This window comes from Loxodonta africana, chromosome 22, assembly GCF_030014295.1.
Source record: "Loxodonta africana isolate mLoxAfr1 chromosome 22, mLoxAfr1.hap2, whole genome shotgun sequence".
Taxonomy (NCBI): domain Eukaryota; kingdom Metazoa; phylum Chordata; class Mammalia; order Proboscidea; family Elephantidae; genus Loxodonta; species Loxodonta africana.
Window position 1 is genome coordinate 43,841,918 of NC_087363.1, and position 20,714 is coordinate 43,862,631.

At 44.1% G+C, this 20,714-nt stretch overlaps 1 protein-coding gene across 2 annotated transcripts in view; it reads right to left on the reverse strand.

Moving 5' to 3' along the window:
- Positions 1-1,337: 1,337 nt before the first annotated feature.
- The window catches only part of LMCD1 (LIM and cysteine rich domains 1), an 81,612-nt gene continuing 62,235 nt past the window's right edge, over positions 1,338-20,714 (reverse strand). Inside the window, exons 5-6 of one of the 2 annotated variants that reach the window (XM_003409775.4) lie at positions 4,185-4,400; positions 1,338-1,983 (exon numbers count right to left, since the gene is read on the reverse strand). In XM_003409775.4, the coding sequence (XP_003409823.2) occupies positions 1,825-1,983; positions 4,185-4,400 (375 nt within the window). In that variant the 3' untranslated portion in view covers positions 1,338-1,824. Of the gene's footprint in view, positions 1,984-4,184; positions 4,401-16,053; positions 16,482-20,714 lie in introns of those variants that run through there. The other variant, XM_010590027.3, reaches the window with a different exon arrangement.

Genomic DNA, 20,714 nt, shown 5'->3' on the forward strand with positions numbered 1-20,714 from the left:
TCCTGATTTTGATGGGTTATGTTGTGGTACAAATTGTTAACACTCTCTGCTGCTAACCGAAAGGCTGGGAGTTTGAGTTTACTCAGAGGTGCCTTCAAAGAAAGGCTTGGTGGCCTACTTCCGAAAGAACACCTCCCCTCCAAAAAAAACCCCAAAAACCAACTCATTGCCATCTAGTAGATTCTGACTTAAAGCAACCCTATGGAGTACAGTTCTACTCTGACCCACAAGGTGTCAGCATGAGTCAGAACTGGCTTGACGGCAATTTGTTATTGTGGTTATGTAGGAGAATGTCTTTGCAGGAATTACACAATAAAACATTCAGGGGTGCTGGGACATCACGTTAGTTTTAAGAAAAGTTCTGTGTTTTCTTCTTGTAACAATTTTGTAAGTCTGAAATTTTATTAAAAAAAAATAAATAAAAGAAGTGAGGTTAATTTCTCCACAGCATCTTTTTTTTCATTAAGGAAGAAGACTTTTCTAAGAATCCCCCTAATGGAAAAATTTTGGTATTGTAGATAAGAGATGGTAAGAGCAAAAAAAAAAAAAATTTTTTTTTTTTTTAAGAGCAAAATCTGGATGGCAAAATTAGATAAAGTTGGAACAGATATGGAAGAGGTAAGGAAAAAAGATCATGGTGACTGGACTCTGACCTTCCAGGACCCATGTCTTTTTTGTCCTTAGATCCCCAGGAGAAAAAGATACGTACTTTCTTAGCAACTATGGGGAGAAAACCAATTTGGTGGCTGGAAAATGCTCGGAGAGACCATAAAAGGAGTTGGCTCAAAGACCTATTATATTTGGCTCATTCAGTGTTCAGTTGGAAACATTTAAAAATTGAGAGTTTTCATAAAAATCCCATAATTTTTAAGATCTGCCCACACAGATCTCCATGTCCCATCACATGGCTCCCACTGGTGGAACTTAGAACAAACTGCCTCCTTCTGGCAGGGCTTGGATCGTCCTGTGTGGCCACTCCCCAACACGGACCAGTCTTATTGCTAGAGGGATTCACTCATACCTGCCTGGGTTCTGGGGGCATCTGACTCGTGCCCCTGGCTAAAAAGCTGCTCGTTAGTTCCCAAGAGATCACTTTTTGGGGTTCCATGAAACCATGAGGCTAAAATGATAGTCATGTTGCCAACAGTGATCTGGGGTACCTGTCACTGGTGAGTGGGGAGTTCTGACCCAAGACCTACACTCCCAAAAGAAATCTGATGAGACATGATTGAGAAAGAGGCTCACTAGTATCTTCTGCCAGCACCAGTGTTCCAGGTCGCAGAGTTAGGTGGATCCGGTATAATCACTGCCATGGTGTAAATAACTAGATAAGGGTGTACGAGGGATTCATAAAACTTTTATTGATATGTTTATCATGCCAAAGAAAGTTGTTTTTTAACATTCAAATTCCATTTGAAAAGGAGGCAACAAGTGGTGGTTGGGATTCCAGCCTGCCCCTCCTGGAGGAGCTCCATGGTTACGAACAAGCATGCACATTCTACAACTATGCGGTTTGATCACTCAGAATTGCATTCTGGGAAATGCCTCCTAGAGGTCCCTTGTGGGATGCTATTTTGTGCCTTTAGTTGGTTGTAGCTGGGAAACAACAATAACGACAACAGCAAAAACAATTCCAGCCTAAGACTTCTTAGAACATTTTTGGCTTTTTGAAATTAGTGACCCTCCAGGATCCATTACCACTCAACCTACAATCAATGTTCACGTTGCTCTCTGGCTGTCATGTCAGCACCTTAGGATGTCTTCAGCACACAATGGCTCTCCTCGGCTGGATCCTGTGGACTCTGGATGTGGGCGGGCAGCCCTTCAGGAGCGTTTCGATTTGCTGCAAGTTGGGCAGAGGAGCTGACCCTTGGTGATGATGTACGCCCGGCCACTCAGTTGCTGCTCGCAGCCCTCGCAGACAAAATGCTTTCGGTGCCAGGCCAGGTCTTCCACACGTTGGTAGTCCTCCGAGAATATTATCTGGGGAAGGGAGCAGAAGAAAATGCACAGCTCAGGTTTTGTCCCTAGGTAAAGACAGTGGACTAGGGACAAGTTGTAAAAGGGTGATTCATCCCACCCTATCCTTATTTTGACTTTTAAATGCCTCCAAAGAGAAATCTGACATAAATCTGAGGCAGTAAGTATAGTATTTGGGGAGGGTTGTGGTTTTATCTTAGCTTCTCAAGTTGGAAACAATTATTCTCCATCACAGGAAGGTTTGACTTTTCTAGCATCTCTGATACTCTCTGGGCCAAATCCAAAGCCCAGTTGTGTTCTGAGACAGGACTACCCAGGTGAAGATAACATAACTAGAGCCATCCTTGAGGTGTCGCCAATGGTCAGTCTTTAAGAGCTTCAGAAGCTTCAAAAACACACAGGCTCCTTTGGGATTGGAATAAAGTGATGCTTTGGAATATATAGATGGGGAGGAACCATTGAAGCTCAGAAAGAGCAGAACAGCATATCCCTTAAATGTGCCCTCTGCTTTCATAGCCAGACAGGAGCCGGTGCAAGTCTTCACTTAGACACTTACTACCTTTGTGACCTTGGGGAAGTTGTTAACCTCCCATGCCTCAGTTTCTACATCTGTAAAATGGGATACAGATACTACCCATCACGTAGGGCTTTATGAGCACTAAACGAGCTAATATATCTGGACGGCTTAGATTAGTGACTGACGCAAAGCCAGCACTATATTATCGTCACTGACTTCTCTGAGCTGTACTATTCTTAAATGTAAAATGAGGATAATAATAATCTTTCTCTAAAGGGTTGTTGTTACATTTAAATGGCACAATGCACATAGAGTACATAGCAAACTGCTGACCTGTGGTAAACCCATAAAAACCCAAACCCGTTGCCGTCGAGTCAATTCTGACTCATAGTGACCCTACAGGACAGAGGAGAACTGCCCTATAGGGTTTCCAAGGAGCGGCTGGTGGATCTGAACTGCCAACCTTTTGGTAAGCCCTTAATAAATGATAGTGTGGTTGCTGTGAGTAGATGGCGGTCCTCACAAAAATGAGGTTAGAGGGCAGTCTGATGAAGGTCCTTTTAAAGGACTGTTTCCTTCTTAGTATGCCCTGATAGCATGGTTATTAGGTAAGAGAACTGACTGTAGGGACTTTACTTGGAGACTAACATATAGAAGAAGGTAAGCAGTTTTGGCTTAATATGAAGAGATTTCTAACCATCATATGTGACAAAGATGAAGGTAGTGAGTTTCCTGTCACCAAAGGCGTAACTGCAGACAGCAAGTATTGTTATCATAATTATTATTGTCATTATTAATATATCCTGGTGTTCCTCTGGTCTAAACCCACATCGGCAAGGTGACCTCCTCCATAACATCTCTATTATATTGTATTGTGTTATGTTATGTACAGTGTTATAGTATAGTGTGTTGTTGTGTTGTTAGGTGCCACTGAGTTGATTCTGACTCGTAGGGACCACATGTGACAGAATAGACTGCCCACAGAGTTTTCCAGGCTGTAATCTTTACAGGAGCAGATAACCAGGTTTTTTCTCTCACAGAACTGCTGGGTGGGTTCAAACTGCTAACCTTTTGATTGTCAGCTGAGCACGTAACTGTTGAGCTACCAGGGCTCCCTTAGTATAGTACAGTATATAATATGATATGATAAATTTTTTCATAAGACTAACAGCAGCTATCATTTATTATTTTCTAGATTAGGTGCTGTGTCGAGCATTTTCATGCATTATCCCACTTATCCTCATCGCAACTCCATGGGATAGATATTATTATCATTCCCATTTTACAGATGATAAAACTGAGGCACAAGAGTTAGGTAACCAGTTAGGTAACATGACTATTAAACGCAGAGCCAGGGTCTGAATGTGGGCAATCTGGCTCATGGCTACACTCCTATAATGTGTTCTCTTGAGAACAATAAGTGCCAGCCATTGTGCCAGGATAGTGCTTGACAGGGTCTATGTTCCTGACTCATCCCAACAGCCCCGTGGGGAGTTGGGACCAACACCAGCTCCATTTTACAGATGAGAAACAGAGGCTAGGAGTAGCTAAGCGAGGCCTGAGCCTTAGTTTTCCTATCTGTAGAATATGTCAGTTAAGCCACACTCTTGTTGGTCTCTGGGTTCTCTCCCATAGAAGTGGGGGTGCCCATCCTGCTGTTCAGTCCCTACCCTCTCCCCAAACTCACCTCATCACAGCCGGAGCACCGGGGTCTCAGGCTCTCACAGTAATGGCGGCCACACCAGGGTGCACCATCCTTCCAGAAGTAGATGAGATCCACCAGCGGCTCAGAGCACTTGGCACACACGAAGCAGGTTGGATGCCACTGCTTGCTGTAGCCTGCCCTGTCCGAGTAGACCACAGGGCTGTCTGCAGGGGCCACCCCCTTGCAGAGCTCGCAGACCTGGAGGACCACAAGGACATGAGGTAGTCAGGACAGCATAATGACATGGGTTCAAATCCCAGCTCTAGGCTCTTTATTCCTGGGTGAACTTGGGCAGGTTCCTATACCTCTCTATTACTCAGTTTTCTCATCTGCAAAGTGGGATAATATTGCCTACCTAATAGGCTGTTGTGAGGATTAAATTAAGTATTTATATAACAAAGTGATTCTCAAACTTTTTGGTCTTAGGACCCTTTGTGATCTTAAAAATTATTGAGAACTGCAAAAAATTTTAGTTCATGTGGGTAATATGTACTAATATTCACCAAGAGAGATATTAAAACTGAGAAAATCTTAAACTTCTATTTATTCGTTCATTTTGTATAACCATAATAAATCCATAGCATATTAACATAAATATTTGTTATTAAAAATAATATTTTCAAGACAAATTATATATAGTAAGAAGAGTGGCCCTGTTGTATATTTTTGCCAGTCTCTTTAATGACTGGCTTAACGCAGGACAGCTGCTCTCTCACAGCTGCTTCTGAACTGGATCTTTTGCACGAGGCTTGGCTTGAAGAATACGGAGAAAATCTGGCTTCACAATGACATGAACTTGAAATGGGAGGAGCATATTTTAATAGGCTTGCCAGATAATTGTGGATATTGTTCTTTGATACGACATCAAAATTCGAAAAGTCGTAGTTTGTCAAAAGTTAGGCGAAATGTGCAATCTGAAATGTTATCCATAAACCCTTCATATTCGATTATATGAAAAGCCATTGGCCTTTCAGTGGGTCTCTTACCCATGCACGATTACTTCTTATTTAACTTTGTATTTTAAAATCACGTTAGACTTACAGAAAAATTGTGAAGAATAGTAGAGAGTTCCCACACAATGCCTAGTTTCTCTATTAGCATGATATGTGTGTTAACATCTCCGCCACTCATCTGGCTGTCACACTGTGGTGGCTTGCATGTTGCTGTGATGCAGGAAGCTACGCCATTGATATTTCAAATACCAGTAGGGTCGGGTCACTCATGGTGGACAGGTTTCAGCAGAGCTTCCAGACTAAGATAGACTAGAAAGAAAAGCCTGATGATCTACTTCCCAAAGTTCAGCCAATAAAAACCCCATGGATTTAAATATAAAGAGAATATTGTCTGATGCGTGCTGGAGGATGAGCCCCTGAGGTTGAAAGGCACTAAAATAGCACAACAGAGGATTCAAACGTACTGACGACATGAAGATGGCGCAGTACTGGACAGCATTTTTTTCTGCTGTACATGGAGGTGCCATGAGTCAGAGCTAACTCAATAGCAACGAACAACAATTATTAACGTATGTATAACGTGGTACATTTGTCCAATTAATGAACCAATATCGACATCTTATTCTTAACTAAAGTCCATATTCTAGTCAGATTTCCTTAGTATTCCTACTGTCCTTTTTCTGTTTCAGGATCCCATCCAGGATATCACATTACATTTAGTTGTGTCCCCTTAGGCTCCTCTTGGCTATGACAGTTTCTCAGGCTTCCCTTGTTATTTATGACCTTGACAGTTTCGAGGAGCACTGGCCAGGTATTTTGTAGAATGTCCCTAAACTGGGATTTGTCTCATCGTTTTCTCATTTTTTTTATTGTTGTTAGGTGCCGTTGAGTCAGTTCCGACTCATAGCGACCCTATGCACAACAGAATGAAACACTGCTTGGTCCTGTGGCATCCTTACGATCGTTGTTATGCTTGAGCTCTTTGTTGCAGCCACTGCGTCAATCCACCTCGTTGAGGGTCTTCTTCTTTTCCGCTGACCCTGTACTTTGCCAAGCAAGATGTCCTTCTCCAGGGACTGATCCTTCCCGACAACATGTCCAAAGTATGTAAGACGCAGTCTCGCCATCCTTGCTTCTAAGGAGCATTCTGGTTGTACTTCTTCCAAGACAGATTTGTTCGTTCTTTTGGCAGTCCATGGTATATTCAATATTCTTCGCCAACACCACAATTCAAAGGCATCAATTCTTCTTCGGTCTTCCTTATTCATTGTCTAGCTTTCACATGCATACGATGCGATTAAAAATACCATGGCTTGGGTCAGGTGTGCCTTAGTTTTCACGGTGACACCTTTGCTTTTCAACACTTTAAAGAGATCTGTTGCAGAAGATTTACCCAATGCAATGCGTCTTTTGATTTCTTGACTGCTGCTTCCATGGCTGTTGATTGTGGATCCAGGCAAAATGAAATCCTTGGCAACTTCAGTCTTTTCTGTATTTATCAGGATGTTGCTCATTGGTCTAGTTATGAGGATTTTTGTTTTCTTTATGTTGAGGTGCAATCCATACTGAAGGCTGTGGTCTTTCATCTTCATTAGTAATTGCTTCAAGTCCTCTTCACTTTCAGCAAGAAAGGTTGTGTCATCTGCATAACGCAGGTTGTTAATGAGTCTTCCTCCAATCCTCATGCCCCATTCTTCTTCATATAGTTCCGCTTCTTGTATTGTCTGCTCAGCATACAGATTGAATAGGTATGGTGAAAGAATACAACCCTGACTTACACCTTTCCTGACTTTAAACCAATCAGTACCCCCTTGTTCTATCCGAACAACTGCCTCTTGATCTATGTAAGGGTTCCTCAGAGCACAATTAAGTGTTCTGGAATTCCCATTCTTCGCAATGTTATCCATAATTTGTTATGATCCACACAGTCGAATGCCTTTGCACGGTCGATAAAACACAGGTAAACATCCTTCTCGTATTCTCTGCTTTCAGCCAGAGTCCATCTGACATCAGCAATGATACTCCTGGTTCCACATCCTCTTCTGAAACCGGCCTGAATTTCTGGCAGCTCCCTGTTGATATACTGCTGCAGCTGTTTTTAAATGATCTTCAGAGAAATTTTGCTTGTGTGTGATATTAATGATATTGTTCTATGATTTCCGCATTCGGTTTGATCACCTTTCTTGGGAACAGGCATAAATATGGATCTTTTCCAGTCAGTTGGCCAAGAAACTGTCTTCCATATTTATTGGCCCCCACATGTCTGTCAGTTTGTCGTACCATGGGGGCTTGCGTGCGTGTTGCTGTGATGCTGGAAGCTATGCCACCAGTAGTAAGATACCAGCAGGGTCACCCATGGAGGACAGGTTTCAGCTGAGCTTCCAGACTAAGACAGACTAGGAAGAAGGATCTGGTAGTCTACTTCTGAAAAGCATTAGCCAGTGAAAACCTTATGAATAGCAGCAGAACACTGTCTGATATAGTGCTGGAAGATGAGCCCCCAGGTTGGAAGGCACTCAAAAGACGACTGGGGAAGAGCTGCCTCTCAAAGTAGATCCAACCTTAACGATGTGGATGGAGTAAAGTTCGGGACCTTCATTTGCTGATGTGGCAGGACTCAAAATGAGAAGAAACAGCTGCAAACATCCATTAACAATCGGAACCTGGAATGTATGAAGTATGAATCTAGGAAAATTGGAAATCGTTTTCTCATTAGATTGGAGTTTTTGGAAGGAAGACCACAAAAGTAAAGTGCTATTCTCATTACATTGTATCAGCCCTAACCACTGGGCTGAGGTGATGTTTGTCAGGTTTCTCCACTGTAAAGTTACTCCCCACCCTCTTTCCATACTATTCTCTTTAGAAGGAAGTCACTGTGTGCAGCCTATACTTAAGGAGTGGGAGTTATGCTCCATTTCCTCGAAGGTGAAGTATCTACATAAATTATTTCTTCTCACTCCTGTTTGCCTGGTTAACTACCTTTCATTATTCAGATCTCAGACTTAAAGTTCTTTTGTTTAGGTGAACCTTCTCTGACCTCCCTCTAGGGGGAATCAAACCCACACTAAATGGAAACACCCTGAGGGCAGGAACCATACACAGTTATGCTTATCTTAATATACGGCCCTTTTACCCAGCACATGGTATATGAACAGAGAATATTTGGAGTCCCCTGCACTCTAAGCCCACGCTTCCTACCTAGGGATGAATGTGGAAGACACTAATGGATAATGTATCTGTCTACACCTCAGAGATGCGTTTAGACTGTAGGCGCAGCAGCGAGCCAGCTCTAGGGACTTTCCTTGAGAATTCGCAGGCACTCTTCCCTTTGGTCTATAGACCAGGCTCTTTGCTAAGTGCTGAGGAATTCAACAGTGGCCCCTGCAGATAAGGTTGGAGCCCTCAGGGAGATGTAAACAGACAGGATAATTACACAGTGTGGTAAGTACTATGGACAAGATAAAAGGGTGAGGGATGAAGAGTGAATGACTCAGAGGAGTGAGTAGCAGGGGCTACCATAGCAGTTGCTCAGTCAAGACCTCACCAAGTCCTGAGGGGTTAAGAAACCAAACCTAACCAAACCAAACAAACAAACAAAAAAACAAGCTGTGGCTTCTGAGTCAATTTCAACTCATAGTGACCCTACAGGACAGAGTAGAACTGTCCCACAGGGTTTCCAAGGAGCGCCTGGTGGATTTCAACTGCCAACCTTTTGGTTAGCAGCTGTAGCTCTTAACCACTATGCCATCAGGGTTTCCAAGGGGTTAGGAGTCAGCCTTATTACTACTTGACCTTCACAGCAATCCTCTGGGTAGATAATGCAGGTATAGAGGGGATGAACCCATTTTACAGATGAGGAAAATGAGGGTCAGCGAGATGAAGTAGCTTGTCCAAAGGGCACAATCAAAAAAACAGCTGGGACTCAAACTTCAGTCCTTGACTCCATGGCTTCCTGTGGGAACTGAGCTGAGTCTCAGGGAGAGCCTAAAGGCCTCAATTCAACTCGGGTTGTTCCTGAGCCTCAGTTCTAAAAAAGACTTCATGGGGAAGGTAAGATTTCAAGATTTGACGTAGCCCTTTTCCCAAGAGCAGATGGAGCTGGGAAATGTTCATTCCTTCAACTATTTATCCATCGCACATTTATTAAATTACCTATTTGTACCCTCTAAAGACTAGGATCTTGGCATTTTCAATCCATAAAATCTTTTGAACCAGTTTGGAGCTATCCCCTGCTCCTCAAAGTGCCAGTGATAATGGTGACAATGGTGATGATGATGATGGCTATCATGTTTTTAGGGCCATCTCTATGTCCTGCACTGTGCTTAGGACTTTTCACTCATTATTAATACCTTAAAAGTAGATCATGAGAAAAGGAAGACAGAAGAAGAACTGATGTGTTCAAACTGTGGTGTTGGCAAAGCATACTGAATATACTGTGGACTGCCAGAAGAACAAGCAAATTAGTCACAGAAGAAATACAACCAGAATGCTCCTTAGGAGTGAGGATGACGAGACTTCAGCTCACTTACTTTGGACATACCATCTGGAAAGACCAATCCCTAGAAAAGCATATCATGTTTGCTAAAGTAGAGAATCAGCAAACATGAGGAAAACCTCAATGAGATGGATTGACACAATAGTCTCAACAATAGACTCAATCATAATAATGATTATGAAGATGGCACAGGACTGGGTAGTGTTTCATTTTGTTGTACATGGGGTTGCCATGTCCTGCAGCCAATTAAATGGCAACTAACAAGAACACCAACAGAATCTAGAGAGCTATTTCCCCTTTTAGAGTTATTTTCCTCTTGGGAGATCACTATTTCCCCATCTAGAGGTGGTAAAAATGAGGTTCACAGAGATTCAGTGATTTTCTCAATAACACAAAGCTGATTGGAGGCAAAGCTAGGCCAAGCCTGCCTCTAATCCAAGGTTCCTTCTATTACACCACATGGCTTTTACACCAGGGGTCATAACTACAACCTATAGGCCAAATCTAACCTCTGCCTGTCCTTGTATGGCCTGTGAGCTGAGAATGGATTTTATACTTGACCTCTAATTAAGTGAAATGGTCCCCTCCAAAAAGAATTCCATTTTTTCATTAAATAGACCTGCATTACAAAACACTGTGCTTTTGTTATTATTATCATCATTACAGTGAAACCTGTGAATGCTGGAACTCGATGGGATCGCCTTGTTTTTCCAGGTTTCACAAGTTTTCTGCTTTTGACAGGGTGTAGTCTTATACTTCGCTATTGCTTGTTTTAGTGAAAAATATTTGTGTTTTCCTTCTCTGACAGGTTTCTGCCTTACATAGGTTCTGGCTTTCGTAGGTTTTACTGTATTGTTGTTATATTTTGAACTTTATCAATGAACCTTTGTGGAAATTTATTGTCTCTCTTGTTACATAAAGTACTTATGTGATAGAACAGATTTTGGATTTTGGCCCATAAAGCCTAAAATACTTACCATCTGCTCTTTACAGAAGTTTGCTGACCCTGGCTTTAGATGATAACTCTAACTTGCTAAGCACTAACTGTAAGTCGACCAAATAGAAATATTTATTGTTTTGCCATGTAAAGATGGGGAGCATGCATTAGAACTTAAACACTTAGTATTCTTAATTTAGGAGTCCCTGGGTGGTGTAAACAGTTAATGTGCTTGGCTGCTAACTGAGAGGCTGGAGGTTCAAGTCCACTCAGAGGCACCTTGGAAGAAAGGTCTGGTGACCTACTTATAAAAACATCAGCCATTGGAAATCCTATGGAGCACAATTCTACTCTGACACACACGGGGTCACCGTGAGTCAGAGCTGACTTGATGGCAGTGGGTGGCAGTGGTAGATTCTTAATTTACTCTTGTATATGAAGAGGAAACGAGAGTCAAAGTGGGGAAAATTGGGGATAGAAAACCAAATTACAAAGAAAGTCCTTATACTAAGAGCAGTCTCTAAGTGTAGTAGTTGTTGAATAAATGTCTACATAAGGAATGTATTTGGTTAACTGGGCATATTTTGACCTGGATCCTAAGAATGGTCCTTAAAACGTGTTGGATTTGTGGTTCTAGTTATGCCCATGAGCTTGGATGGTGCGAGTCTTCCTTCACCAAATAAAAGCCTTGTTCCTCTTCACATGACTGAGTTCCCACTCACTTGGAACTCATCAGAGGGTCTAACCCAAAAACAAGGGATGAGTCAGCATTCATTTATTTTTACCATCTCTTCAGCACAACTGGGAATTGTAACCTATTTGGCAAGGAGTGTTTGAGTACAAAGTGAGTTTGCTGTCTGTCTGGCTTCGAAGTGCCTGGAATGAAATTTCCAGCCCTTTCCTCCCACACAGAAGGAACTTCCTCTCCGTTAACCAAACTACCAAGTATAATATCACCGTGAAGTCGGTGGGTCTCCAGACGCTGGTTCCCATGGAAGCAGGGAAAGGGAGAGGGATATAAATGCATCTGGATTTGTCTGGAGAGCATAGGCAGGCACCCCATAACATGCGAAAGGAAGTAGACGGATATGAGGCCAGAAAGGCAGTTTGGGGTGACCATGGATGGCTTTGAACCCAGTTAAAGGTTGGGACTTGACCCTGGCAGCAATGGGGAGCCATTACTGACTCTTGAGGTGAAGAGTGCTAGGTCCTGATTTATAGTGTAGGGAGACAGCTCCAAGGACAGTGTGGAGGAAGGGAAGAGAGACTCCTGCTCACAGAGCTTGGTCTCAATCTTCTCACCTGCCTGAAAGCACTCTGCCAAGCACCTCTCTGAGGCATCTCTCCTGTTGCTGCTCTCCCCAGGGTCCCTGATTCTTGGCCTCATGAACAGTGTCACCGCTATTTTATGAAAACAAAGGCTCCTGTAATGAGCCCTGCCAACATGTGTCAGGGACTAATTTTCTCTTCTTGCCTCCAAGCTATTTTCTGTATCCCTTTCCCTGTTGTCTCAAAGGATGAGAGATCCAAGGGTGTCCTGGGTGATTGAACAGACTTATTTTTTTTATATATGGTGGTAGCCTCTCGGCTACCATAAACTGGTTGGCAACCAATAGTCAGAATGCCCATGCCAGGCTTGGGGTCTATGATGCTGGCCTCACCTTTCTCTGCACAAACTTAATCCCTTACCACAATAATTAGTTCACAATTTTTAAATTGTGGTGAATGGTTAAGAGACAAGCTATCAAGTCAGGCTGCCTGGATTCATAGCTGTGTGACCTTGGGCAAGTTAGCTAACCTGTCTGTGCCTTGGTTTCTTACCTGTCAAATGGGGTTACTAATAACAACAATCTCATAAGGGCTGTTGATTGGAATAAAAGAGATTACTAATTTAATGAGCTTTATAAGGGCCTGGAAACCCTGGTGGCATAGTAGTAGTTAAGAGCTATGGCTGTTAACCAAAAAAAAAGGGTTGGCTGTTTGAATTCTCCAGGCGCTCCCTCGAAACTATGGGGCAGTTCTACTCTGTCCTGTAGGATTCCATGAATTGGAATCGACTCAATGGCAATGGGCTTGGTTTTATAGGGCCCAATAATGATTAACTAAAACCCATTATCCTCACCTCGTTTCTCCTTAGAGATGAGAAACTTGAAGCTCAGATGGGTTAGATCACTTTCCTTAGATAACAAGGACATGTGGAAGCCAGGGTCTGACTTTGGTTTGGAGGCTTGGGTTTCCTTTCCACGATACCATGAACATGTAGACTAGCAGGGGGGTTATTCCTCTCATTGAGGAGTTTTGTGTTTTTCCATCTCAGTTCTCTCCATCTGTGCCAGGCCAGAGAACAAAGTGCTACAGACGTGTTCATTCACCTGTTACTATCCCAGACCCAGCTATATTTAGTGCCTGTCTTGGCAGGACTGCTCCTTTCCTCCCTAAACCAACCCCTGTAAGACAGAGTCCTCAGATTTGAGCATGCCTCAGTATCTCCTGGGGTGCATCTTAACACAGATCGCTGGGCCCTGATTCAGTAGGGACACAGAGTTTGCAAGGTGCCAGGGGGGGTTGACGTGGTCAGGAGACCACACCTTGAGAACCACTGCTCTAGAGTGTTAAAAATCGACCTTATCCCTAAAGCTCAGCAAAAATGACGTTGTCAATTTGGTTCAAATGATATCGCCAATTGGCAAAAGCAAATCTGCATTCCTGAAATGTTTAAATTCTAGGCTTTTTTTTTTCCTCTCACTTTGTTTTATAATTTTACTTTAGATGAAGGTTCAAGGAACAAACTAGTTTCTCAGTAAACAGTTAGTGCATGTATTGTTTTATGGCATTGGTTAACAACCCCACGACATGCCAACAGTCTCCCTTCTCAACCTGGGGTCCCCTATTACCAGCTTTCCTGTCTCCTCTTGCCTTCTAGTCCTTGCCTCTGGCCTGGTGTGCCCCTTTGGTCTCATTTTGTGTTATAGACCTGTCTAATCTTTGGCTGAAAGGTGAACCTTGGGAGTGACTTCATTACTTAAAGCTAAAAGGGTGTCCGGGGGCCATACTTTCAGGGTTTCTCCAGTCTCTGTCAGGCCAGTAAGTCTGGTCTTTTTTTGTGAGTTAGAATTTTGTTTTACATTTTTCTCCAGCTCTGTCTGGGACCCTCTATTGTGATCCCTGTCAGAGCAGTCAGTGGTGGTAGCCAGGCACTGTCTAGCTGTACTGGACTCAGTCTGGTGGAGGCCGTGGTAGATGTGGTCCATTAGGCCTTTGGACTAATCTTTCTTTTGTGTCTTTAGTTTCCTTCATTCTAGGCTATTTTTAAGAAAGTGAAAAGGTGCTCATTCTCAGGTTCCTTTCTCTATTAAGGAGGTTATGTAGTCAAGCAAATGTTCCTGGGTGACCCAAAGAGTTTGCACTCAACTACTAAAGGTTGTCAGTTCAAACCCACCAAAGAAGAAGGGCCTAGGTGATCTGCTTATGTAAAGATTATAGCCAAAAAAGACCCTATAGAGCAGGTTTACTCTGTAACACATGGGGTTGCTATGAGTCAGGTCAACTCGATGGCAAAGGATTTGGTTTTCTTTCGGGTTTTGTGGTCAAGTAAAATCCCGTAACATATGGGATTATGTTGAAAGGCCCAGAGAAGAATAATTTGTCATTAGCAGATTGGTTGGCTCTTGTTTATACTTACAACTTACTATCTAAAATCAGTGCTTGTTCACGAGAAATGCCTTGAACATTTGCCATATGACCTTGTTCACAGACTGTTTTCCGCCTTGGGAGAGGAGGTGCAGAACAAGCCTTTCTGTTATAGGTAGAACAAATGTGATATTTTCCCCTGTACCAGTGAAGTTTTGTTCTGTCCTGTTCAAATGGTGAGAAATTCTTAATGAAAAGAGTCTAAACGCAACAGCCCACCACTCATCTGTCAGTTTGTCAAACTGTCGTGACTTTTTTGTTGCTATGATCCTGGAAGCTATGCCACTGGTATTTCAATACCAGCAGGGTCACCCATGGTGGACAGGTTTCAGTGGACAGGTTCCTAGACAGACTAGGAAGAAAGGTCTAGCAATCTACTTCTAAAAACTAGCCCACGAAAATCCTATGTATCACAACAGAATGCTGTCTGATATAACGCTGGAAGATGAGCCCCCTAGGTTGGAAGGCACTCGGAATACACATTAGCTGCAACAATGGACTTGAGCATACCAATGAGTATGAAGATGGCGCAGGACTGAGAAATGTTTTGTTCTGCCATACATGGGGTCACGGTAAGTTGGAGCTCACTCAATGGCAGCCAACAATAACAACAACTGAAAGAGTTTTACTATTCCGTACTTTGAACCTTTGCAACTGTAAACAACTGCTTTGAGAAAACCGAGGAACATTTTAGATCCAGCTGTCTCAAAAGCTGAGACCCTGCAGGGCTGGGATTCCCTCAGTCATGGTATGTTTAAATCATGTTGACAAATTCTGACACTTCTCCCACAAAGAATGAGCTTAATTCCCTTCCTGGAATATGGCCTGCCTTACTGACACACTTCTACAGAAGAGAATATGGTGGAAATGATGCTGTATGACTTCCCATGGTGGGACACAAAAGGCAATACAGCTTCCATAGGACTTTCTCTCAGTGCACACACCTTGGGAGCCCTGACGAAAACTGGTGGTTAGTAGTAGAATTCTCCCTTCCATGTAGGAAACCTGGGTTTGATTCCTGGCCAGTGTACCTCATGCACAGCCACCACCCGTCAGCGGATGTTTGCATGTTGCTCTGATGCCGAACAGGTTTCAGCAGAGCTTCCAGACTAAGACAGACTAGAAAGAAAGGCCTAGTGATCTACTTCTGAAATTCAGCCAACGAAAACCCTATGGATCACAACAGTCTGATCCACAACCGATCATTGGGATGGCGCAGGGCCCAGCAACATTTCATTCCACTGAGCACAGGGTCGCCATGAGTCAGGGCCAACTTGGTGGCAACTAACAACAGCAAAGAATCCTGAAGCATCCATACCAGGGTGACCATGTGGACACACCACACAGAGATAGAGGGAAATGCTTAAGGAGCCCCTGCTGGTCCAGACCCAGCTGTTTGTTTCTCCCTAGCACTTAGGACCAGACATGTAAGTGAAGGAGCTTCAGGAGATTTCAGCCTCAGCCTTCAAGATGCCCCAGATGATGCCAAATGGAATGGAGACAAGCTGTCCCACTGAGTCCTGCCCAAATTGTTGACTTGTGACAACAAAATGAATGTTGTTGTTTCAAGCCACTAAACTTCAAAGTGGTTTTGATATGCACCATTGGATAAAGGGAACATCAAACTTGGGTATGCGGAATTATTAAGACTTCTGAAATGGAAGTAACCCAGACACAAACTGCTTTAGCAACAGCAGATTAATGACAGTGGCCGAGAGTTACACGGCCAAAGAACTGCTTCTAAGGACCAAGCTGTGTTGGCCTGCAGAGAGGGAGGAGCAGATATGGAGAACCCTCTAAATCAGCAATGATCTCTCCGTTGGGGTTGCCAGAAGTTCTGTCATTATCATGCCATTTTCTTCTGGAAGGCTCTTATCCAGAGGCCTACCCAGTCTAAACCCAGAGTGCCTTGTGAAAATCTCACTATTACGATACAGTAAATATTAACACAAGAGCCTTGAATTCAGGTGCTGGTTTCTTTCCAACATAAATGCTCAACAATTTATTTATAAACAGCTTCTCCCCATTTCCTCTTATGGTGATTATTCACCATCTTTCCTTTGCAGCCTCATACATCGTGGAGTATTTTCTTTTTCTTCTCCAGCCTAGCATCGTTTCCAGCATCCTTTGCACTCCTGTGTTCTGTTCCCCCGTGCTCCAGTCTTCCTGAGGCTTGGTGTGGCTGGGTGGGCAGGCTGGGCAGGCTGGGTGTGGAACAGTTACAGTCACGGGCTTTGGAACAAGGTTAGTACCATGGACAAAGGACACCTGGGATAAGTCACTCACTTCTCTGAGCCTCAGTTTCCTCATCTGAAAACAAGTGATAGTCTCTGGCTCATAGAAAATGCTTTGTTGTTGTCGTTAGTTGCTGTTGAGTCATTCCAACTCATGGTGACCTCAGATTCCAATGAACCTCTGGGTGGGGTTCAAACTGCCAACCTTTCCCCTGGTAGCTGAGTGCTTAACTGTTTGCGCCACCCAGGGACTCCTTACACATGGTAAAATTGGCTACTACTATTAACCAATTGCCTCACCTTCCGCCTCTTCTTGGGGCTCTCTGCTAAGTGAGGTAAAATGCTAGGCATTTCTGAGTAAACCTCTCTCACTCATTATTTGGGGAGGTGTGGGGGGAATGAAGTCAGGAAGGGTTCATAAATGCTACATTTGTAAGAGAGAACGTCAATATGTCCTCAAATCCAGCCTTGACAAAGGTGTGCAGGGCTGGCTTCCTGAGAAAGAGGCAGCATGGTCCGCAGGCTGAGTAGGCAGCAAGTCTCTTATGTGGTCATCTCTATTGGCATCTCTATTTCAGTGGCTCCCAGTGCCTGGAGCCACAGGGGTGCTCTGGAAATGGGAGCTTCCATTATCTGGACTCTGGTGGGCTTGGGATGAACCACTCAGCAACTAGATGACAAGACAATATCCTCAACTGTGTTTTTTGACTTTTTATTTCATCTACGACCCACAGTAGGAAATACATTCTATGTCCTCATCAAGCACACACATAAGCACAAATTGAAACAAAGTTTTACAGACAAATGTTTACTGCCCTACCCCCCATCTTTTTAATTTGGTTGTAGCCCTCTAAATTGACTTTACTCTCACTGATGAATTGTGGCCTGAAGTTTGGAAAACACTGTTTAACTTTGCTAAGAACGTCTCTGAATTTCCTGGTAAGATGGAGGATAATATACGGTTAAGTCCTTGGCTACTTACTGAAAGTTAGTGGTTTGAATTCATCCAGAGACACCTCAACAGAAAGCCCAGTGATCTGCTTCCAAAAGAGCACAGGCCACCACCTTGAAAACCCTTTTGAGCACAGTTCTACTCTGACGCACATGGGTCGTCATGAGCTGGGATGGATTCAACAGCAACTAATAACAATAGCAGCGGGATAATTCTTATTAAGCAAAATGACATATGTAAAGCCTAGGTAGTAAATAAATGGCAGATGATGACATCATCATCATCATCATCATCGCTTAAACCAAAAACCAAACCAGTTGCCACTGAGCCAGCTCCAACTCATGGTGACCCCATGTATGCAGAGTAGAACTGTACTCCATAGGGTTTTCAAGGTTGTGTTCTTTTGGAAGCAGATCACCAGGCCGTATTTCTGCAGTGCTTCTGGGGAGGTTCCAACTGCCAACCTTTCAATTAGTAGTCGAGTGCTCAACTGTTCGCACCACCCAGGAACTCCTAACATGGCCTAAACCAAAAAAAAAAAAAACCAAACCCACTGCCGTTGAGTCGATTCTGACTCATAGCGACCCCATAGGACAGAGTGGAACTGCCCCATAGAGTTTCCAAGGAGCACCTGGCAGATTTGAACTGCCGACCTCTTGGTTAGCAGCCATAGCACTTAACCACTACGCCACCAGGGTTTCCATGCCTGTAATAAAGCCCCAAACCAAACCAAATGCCATCCGGTAGACTCTGACCCATGGCAACCCCACGTGTGTCAGAGCAGAATTGTGCTCTGCAGGGTTTTCAGTGGCTGTTTTTACAGAAATAGATTGCCAGACCTTTCTTTCGAGGTGCTTCTGGGTAGACTTGAACCTCCAACCTTTTGCTTAGCAGCCAAGCATGCTAACCATTTGCATCACCCAGGGACTCCTAACTTATAATAAAAAACTAAAACTATTTTTTTTAATGGTTCTTCTAATCTGGGGGTAGACAAACTACATCTCGTGGACCAAATTCAGCCCATAACCTGTTTTTACAACTACAGTTTTATAAGGACACAGCCATGCTCGCTTATTTGCGTACTGTCTATGGCTGCTTGCGTGCTGCAGTGCCAGGCTTGAGTATTTGTGACTGAGACTATATGGCCTGCAAAGACTAAAATATTCAGACTGCCCTGCACACACACACACACAAAAATGCTAACTCCAGTTCTAGTCAATGGAATATTACGCAGTCACTCCAGAAAAAAAAAAAAAAAAAAAGATGCTTGAGAAGACTATGTGGCAACATGGAAAAGTATTTATAGCATAAAAAGTGGGATAAAGGTAATTTTCTTTGGGAAAAAAAATTATTCTTTAGTATCCTTAAAATATCTTCATCATAAAGAAGGGGAGCCAGATGTTAAAAAACCTGGTAACCACAGTGTCTGCCCACAGGTGTCTGGAGGAGGGCAGGAAGTGAGGAGTGAGGATTCACTGGCCAAGCGCCCCCAGTACCCCCGGGACAGAGGGTGGCAGCGTCTGTCTCTGGGCCCTCCACTCTCCAGTCCTCCAGTTTAGACAGGCTCATAGGGTGGGCGGTGGTTTCAAATTCCCAGAGAGGAGCTGGCAGCAAAGCCAGCCTGCCCAACCCACAAGCCAAACATCTGCTTGGACAAAGACTTGGAAGTCCTGCGCCCACAAATATGTACCTCTCTGTGGCTGGAGTTGCTGAGCGGCCAACTGCTGTAAGTTTCCATCAGAGAGGCAGGCTTTGTGGAGGGTGGGGATGGTTCTCCTACCCCTCCTCTGTGCATTCTTCTGGGGAGATGGGGGCAGGGGGCCAGACTGTGCTCTTCAGGTCCCTATGGGTCATTTGGGACCAAATTAGCAATACGTTGTGATTGCAAGGAATGTCTCAATGTCTCTCAATTTTTGCTTTTCCTTCTAGCTACTCTCTTTGGTGTAATTACTTGGCCTGCAGAAAGGGTGGCATGGGGAAGGGGCAAGGCAGCAGAAGCTCCTAGCGGCAATAATTACTTGTGAAGAGTGGAGATTACAGCCCATGCTGTGTTCTGGCTTCTTGTCCCCTTTCTTCAGTTACAAGTATGGGGTGTGGGGAAGGGCGGAAATTCCTGGGCAAAATGACCGTGCCCAGGAAACCTGTATATTTAATTTCCGAGAAAATCTCCAGTAAGCTGTCTAAATGCTGGGGAATGGTTTGGTGGAGCTGTTAACAATCAAAGCATTAGGGTCATTGCCCACAGGGCTCAGGCTTTCATAAATTCCATCCAGGTGAGAGAGGTAGGAGTGAAGGGCTTGGAAGGTGGAGAAGGGGCTTTTGCCACACTGCTGTGACATGGACCATGTGGCTGGTGTTGGCAGCCCCCAGGCCATGGAACTTTGCAAAGCTTCCAAGACCAACAAGAACCCATGGTGGGTAGGGTAGGGAAGTCCTTCCGTTGGTTGTTCTTGGCTGACATGCAGATAAGAAGCCCCCAAATGCTTCACTGAGCTGGGACTGAGTTGCTGAGCTACTTGTCCCCAGCATGTAAATATACACATTGACATGTCCTTGCATAGTGGCCCCCGTGCCCAGCCCCCAGCCCCAGGACTGCTCAGGTGCTATGTCACTGGTGAATCCCAACAGCGCCATTCACCCCTCTCCTGTTAACCTCTCTGTGTCTCAGGTTCCTCATCTGTAAAATGGGTATAACAACCCCAACCTCCCTCATTGGTTGTTCCAAGTGGTTGAGGAGGTTAACTATTAGGTTTCTCACCCCTACCCCACCCCTGCATTCTCAGCTTGTCTTCTCTCCCCCACAGCCGCCCCTTCCCACATCACCCTCTCCCAATCACTGCCCCCTACCCCCACCCACCCACACACAGCAGGGCAAGTGAGGGAAAGAGCAATGGAGGTTAAGTGGCTTCTGTTTCTAACTGTCCTTACTGATTTGAAGGGCTTCTTTGCAGTGACAGCAGGTGAGTTATTATCTGGGATTTTTCTGCAGTGTATTTCCTCATGAAGAGGGATTGCTCCGCAGGATTGGTGGCTGAAAGCATTTCCCATGGTGTCCTGCGTCCCCTAACACCTCAGGGTAATAATCACACTCACAAAGGTCTGTTCTGAGGTGTGCGTGGGCAGCCTCAGCTCCTGGGTTCATTTGTCAAGTAGACAGGTGTGCCACGGCTAATTTAGGCTGCCTGTCCTGTTGGCTCAGCCTGTCTGAAAGCTTGGTCTGAAAGCTGGGGTGGGGATGCAGATGTGCTAAC